The 6023-nt window shown below is 46.8% G+C and overlaps 1 protein-coding gene and 2 non-coding genes across 3 annotated transcripts; all 3 read right to left on the reverse strand.

Annotated features, from left to right (window-relative positions):
* Positions 1-1158: 1158 nt before the first annotated feature.
* Positions 1159-1241, reverse strand: LOC129626269 (small Cajal body-specific RNA 18). Its single transcript, XR_008701883.1, has one exon. It is a non-coding gene; the product is annotated as a small Cajal body-specific RNA 18 (non-coding RNA).
* Positions 1242-1308: 67 nt separating this feature from the next.
* LOC129626279 (small Cajal body-specific RNA 17) lies at positions 1309-1451 on the reverse strand. The gene has a single exon (XR_008701892.1). It is a non-coding gene; the product is annotated as a small Cajal body-specific RNA 17 (non-coding RNA).
* A 274-nt stretch (positions 1452-1725) lies between these two features.
* LOC129625243 (eppin-like) lies at positions 1726-5793 on the reverse strand. Its single transcript, XM_055543353.1, has 4 exons — positions 5703-5793; positions 4340-4471; positions 2825-2992; positions 1726-1790 (listed from the first exon to the last, which is right to left on the reverse strand). Exons 1-4 carry the CDS (start codon positions 5791-5793, stop codon positions 1726-1728), a joined length of 456 nt encoding a protein of 151 aa, XP_055399328.1.
* Between the last annotated feature and the right edge of the window lie 230 nt (positions 5794-6023).

Raw genomic sequence — 6023 nt, forward strand, 5'->3', positions numbered from 1 at the left:
TTAAAATGTATGGAGCAAGAAAAATCATTCTGCAAACAATTCTTCCAAATATCAGAAAAATAAATATATAAAGAGAAAAAAATTAGTTCTTACAGAAGCCTGTTCAGAGCAGGTGTTCTTTTTTTTTTTTTTATTGGAGGAGAATTACTTTACAATATTGCATTAGTTTGTTGCAGAAACCAGTATTCGAGAAACCAAGCACCACACTCAGAGAGTTGGAAAACTCAGGTTTACTACGCCGGTGGGCCCAGAAGAGTTAACACTCCAAGCTCTGAGCCCTGAACAAAGGGATTACAGAGTTTTTATAGACAGACTGTAGTGGGCAACACTAGCTGTTAATAGGCTGGTTTAAAGTAAAAGGGGTTTCGCGTGCGGGAACAGCAGTCAAGATGGGGAGGGGGATGCCTGACCTGGACAGGCACGATTAAGCAGGTTTGCAGGGGTTGGGCAATTGCAAAGAGCAGGATAAGGGTGAGTGAAATAAACTCCAGTTCCTAGTATTGCAAGTCCCCACTTTCTGAAACTATGTGACCTACATGATCTACAATTTGCAAGGGGCAAGCTGAGTTACAGAGGCAGAGGGAGAAAGAGGTTATGTTAAATTTTAACGTCTCTTCTTCAGTTTCTGCCATACATCAACATGAATCAGTCAGAGGTGTACATATGTTCCTTCTCTCTTGAACCTCCCTCCCACATCCCATCCCAAGAACAGATGCTCTTTACTAGCAAGAATATACTTGATAAATCATTATGTACAATTTTAAGTGTACCATACATTTTCTTCTTTTTTGATGGAATTATACAAGGAAAATTTACTACAATTCCTGTGTCTTTAGGGCACAAACCTGCAGGAGAACTACAACTATCACGTATGGCTGTGGTGTTTATGCACCCCCACCATAATCAAAACAGAAAGATAGTCATCTTTTGATCAGCCACAGTAAATCAAAGACTGAATTATCTTTCCATAGACATTGACTTTTACAGAAATAATGTCCTACATTTTAAAAAATTGATAATTCATCTAAATGGATTTGTGCAATTAGTAGTACTAGCTAGCTTTTTAAACTTTGCAATTGGTGCAATTTCCTTTCTCACTTGAAATAATATTCACTTTTAAATTTAATATGCATTCTTTTTTTTTTTTTTCTTTTTTCTCGGTCTCAGTCCGTTCTCAGAACACGCTCCATCACCTAGTTCCCAGAACTCAGATTGCGCAGTGATCGCATCATCATCGACCAGGGCTTGCAGGGGCCACCCTAACGTCACCCAAATCTTAGCCTAACTGCCTCCCCCTAACCTCCCAGCCCCCGGGTCCCTGGCCCCATTTCGCCTGACACGTTTTCATAATCGTCTCAGGCTCTGGGCCAGCAGCGCCGCCAGCCATGGGGCCCGATCATATACGGAAAATACTGCGGCCTCATCCGGGGGCTGCATCGTGGACCCGGGAGCAACCCTGTCCCCTACGCCACTCGCTACACCCCACACCTGCCAACCTCCCTGTCCCACTTCTCGCGCCCCCCACACCTGCCAACCTCCGTGTCTCGCTTCTCGCGCCGGGCCTCCCGGGCAGGTCCAGCCGCCTCGGCCTCCCCCTGGGCTGTGTGTGCATTCCTTTTTAAAGGAACTTCCAAGCTTTAGTCCAGACAAAACCTGGCCCTGCTCTGTTTCCATTCTTAAGCAAGTTTATGGCAATTGCACCAGGACAAAAATATCATCAGCCCTCTACAGGATTTTCATACTCTTCTGTCCCTCCGTTGGTGTCACTGGGATATCCAATGACATGTTCTCTGCAGAGGGAACACATGTGAATTATTTAGCTGCAGAGAACTCAGACCTCACAGAGCGCTTTATTGGGGTGAACTGGAGGTTTCCAAAGGATAAATGGGGGCCCTGAAAGTTGAAGAAATAGGGTCACACACTGAGAAGGGATCAAAGAGCAAAGGGCATTGTGTTTGAAGAGTAGCTGAGCTGGAGTAAAGGATGTAAGCAAATCATGGGGCTCCTCAAGGGAACCGCCAAGGTCTTCGCAGCTGAGATTCAACCAGTGGAAGCCAACATGGAACATCTGTCAGGCACACCTGGAGAGATCCCTGGAATAAGAGCCAAATCCTGGAGGTTGTTCCAGCTTTCTTTATCCCAGCCAGCTGACTGACCCTGCAAGACAACAGATTGAAAAATGATGTCCTGGTGAGTTGCTGGGGCCCTTCTCACCTTCAGGACCATAGCTTGCAATTAATGGAAGAAAGGAGATGGCGTCATTTTTATATCGTTTTACAGGGAGAGAAAACAGAAGCGGAGTGTCTTCAGGGGCTCATAGAGTGATCGTGTGTTCTGGTTTTTCCAATAGTCCCAGTTTATGCCTGTTGTTCCCAGTGTAATAATTACTGGCATCTCCTTTCACTCTTAAAAGTATCTTGATTTGGTCAATAAAGCATGTAGTTGCCCTGGCTATAATCACCTGAAGAAAATAAAAAGAATCAGTGACGAGGTTTGATAGAAGTTAAGGCCTGGAGTGACTGGCTGGTGCATGGCGCCCAGCTCTGGGTCGGTTCACTGGGCTTTCTTCTGACTTGATCTCAGCTACTCCACCACCTCTGCTTACTCTGTCTATACCCACCATTCATTTCATATTTACCCACATCCCTTGGACCACTGCTCCCTTTCCCACCCTCTCTTTCCCAAAACATCCTCTACTTACCCTTCTGTGAGCTGCATTCTTACCTCTGGATCATAAGCCCCAAGACTGCCAGGCTTCTGGAATGGACCAGTCAACACCAGGCCTCCCAGGGTGGCCCAGGTTAGCATGGAGACTGGGACTTACTTCTCTGGGGGCAGATAGCATGGCAGACACTTTCAGATTGGAAGTTGTTATTGTTCCCTTGGCAACCTCCATAGATAAATGAGGAGCAGGTTTCTTTTTGCTCATCATACCACCAGCGCACAAAGTAGGCGTTGCAGGGGCCAGGAACCTTTGGCAAAGTGCACACATCTGCAGGGAGATTGAGGGGCAGAGCTGTTTGGACGTCTGCCTCCCTAAGGAACATTCCAAGCACGTGCAAAGGCATGGGATGGGAGGGCAGTGGGATGCGAAGGCATGAAAATTTTAGCGCACGGCACAGAACTCATCCTGCATGGATGCTTCAGGAATGTTTACAGTAAAAAATCCTGAACGAAAGCATTTACTGAGCAGCTGTTTTGTTCACAGTCCTAGGAGGTACAAATAGAGTTCTTTAGAACCTCAGAGTCTGAAGCACGATGAACACACAGTTATTAAAGGGTCAGGCACTGTTCTCAGTACTTGATATATATTAACACATAGTTTTATGAGGTAGGTCCTCTTATCATCTTCATTTTTCAGATGAACAAACTGAGACTCAGAGAGGCTAAGTCACTTCCCTAAGGTCACATATAGATGGTAAGGGATTTGAATGTAGATAGTCTGTTGCTTTTAACATTGAGACAAGATCCTTTACTCTGACTGGCAAGGCCCTGCCTTGTCAGAGCTTTCTCTACCTACTCTAGCTTTATCGTGCTCATCTCTTACCATACTCATGCTCTTCTCTGCTCTCTGGGCTTCCTAGCTTGAGGATGGTGTCTTCTCACACAGGGCCTTTGCACATGCTGTTCCCTGTGCCAGAAACGTCTTCCCTTCCATTTTTCCTACCTTCTATCCATCTTTCAGATCTTAAATCACGGATTCCTTTCCTGTCCCCCCTGGCTACACTGAGCAAGTGGAGCCCATCACGGGTGTCAAGGCCACTAGTAAATGTTTGTTTAATGAATGAATAACCCTTGATGAATAAGGTCTTCTTTAGAGCTCAATGATAAGGGCAGAGAGAAAAGAGTGTAAGAGATCAAAGATGTCTAGGAGAGGCATCCAGAATTTCTACAGACAGAGAGACCAGAAAAGAAGCTAGGAAATACAGATCATATACCTGTTTTTTATAGCAATCATGTCACCTGCTACTGTGCTGGCATTTGATGAGACTTCAATAGCTACTTAGCACCTCAGAGGATCACAAAATACTCACACCTTTCTTAGAAACAGGAAAACTAAGACCCTTAGAGGAAAAATTACATTACTCACATCACACACCTAAATAGAGGCAGAAATGAGATGAAACCCACGTCTGTCAACACCCTCCGCAGCCCAGCATTGACAGGATTTGTGCCAAGTTGAAGATGCATCTGGTCTCTTGGTCAGAGACCAGTCATCAGCAAGCTAGGGGAAGAGTATGACAACAAGCTAGGGGAAGAGTATGACAATACCAGCACAGGTGGCAGAAGCAGCCGTAGGGGTGAGGGTGTCAGATAACCCAGGGGATTGGTGAGTTACCTTTGTCGATATCTAAACATTTCTTTCCACAGCTAAACTGGCAACATTTCATCTTCTTTGGGCAATCTCTGCTGTTCGTACATAGGTCTCTTTCTTGTATTTCACATCTTACCCTGTTTCGGGGACAATGCCCTGAGGGACAAAAGGATATACTCACCTGGAACCTTGAAGGGGCTGGAGCCCTCCCTTCCCAGGGCCAGGACACCATCACCAAAGGAGGGAAGCTGTTTTCACTTCACCTCTCACCTTCGGGGAGCTCAGAATTTCCCCAATGATATCCCCACTCCCAACCACATAACCGCTCAACATCTGATCTCTAAACCCATCATCCATAAGGTCCCAGGGACAGAGATGCTCATCCCAGGACTATTCTGGTCACTTGGCCTTTCCGTATTTGGATGTTCCCTGGCTGGGGGCAGAGGGGGTTGCAGCTCTCAGTGGTTGCAAACTCCCTTTCTGGAATCAGGGCTTTTGAATTCTGTGCATCCCTCGGTGTGGCAGGAACTGTCCCTGAACCTTGATTTTCTTCCTTTGCCAAGAGGGCTGTTTTGAGGATTCATGTGACAAACCTTGTAAAGCCATTGTCAAGCTCCCTGGGACATCAGCAGCATCCCCACCCGCCATCCCCATCCTCCTCCTGCTCATCATTATAACCAGTACTGATTGAGTGTTTACTGTGTCCCTGTTCTTTTCCCTTCAGTCCTCCTTACAGCTCTTCTGGGTAAGCTTTGTCACCATTCACATTGTGTTAAAAAGGAGGTGCTGTAAACTTGCCAAGTTCACATGGCTACCAGGGAGTGGAACAAGATTTGGCCCTGCCATGTGTGGCTCTGCTGCTGTCTGAGGGCTCAGTTTTCTCTCTGCTGCTAATGGCAGGGGTCTTCATTATGTCAGCATTCCCGGGGACCTTCAAAGACCCTTATTTACCCCAAAGACAAAGATCCCCTGTAGGTATGGAGGTGGGGGTGGGGAGACTTTGGAGGGCTACAGTGAGAAGACTTAGAAGTTGATGAAGCTGGTGCTGGGGGCAGGGAGTGGCCTTTCTTATGGGGAATTTTCCCAACTTCCCTTAGTCTGTTTCATCCAAACCCTTCCAGGAAGAAGCCCTTTCATAATTATGATGGGAAGTCTGTTGCCACAGGCTCGGGTTCCTGCATTCACCAAGGACATCTTAACCAGGAGGAAAGGGGCTAAAAGGAGGTCTCCGGATACAGTTCTTTCTCCCCCAGGATCCCAGACAGAGGTGGGGGAACACATTTCTCATCAGCAAAAATTTTTGTTCCTTCGTCCCAGACAAGCTCAGTTTCTCCACTAGGAAGACTGAGTCTTCAATTCTTGCCTTGATACTTACTTTGATACTTACTTAGAAAGAATGCCTCCACCAGCCCAGGTTCCTGGACACCCCTCAAGAGAATGAATAGTATCAGGATTGGCAAAACTCCGAGGAACCCCATTACAGGAGGGACTCGCCTGGCTGGCAGCACCAAAACCAGGAACTCCTGCTCTGCAGCTTCTGCTTCTGAACTTTGGCTGCCCCCGCCTAGCTTGACACTCCAGGAAACCACACATCACTGGAGCCAAGCCAGCCACACTCCCTCTTCTGGAGAACGACAAGCCCTGGAGGCCGTCAGTGGGACTAGCTGACTCCCACAACGTCAACCCTTGTGGGGAAGAGCTCTTTGAT

Source organism: Bubalus kerabau, chromosome 13 (assembly GCF_029407905.1).
Source record: "Bubalus kerabau isolate K-KA32 ecotype Philippines breed swamp buffalo chromosome 13, PCC_UOA_SB_1v2, whole genome shotgun sequence".
Lineage (NCBI taxonomy): Eukaryota > Metazoa > Chordata > Mammalia > Artiodactyla > Bovidae > Bubalus > Bubalus kerabau.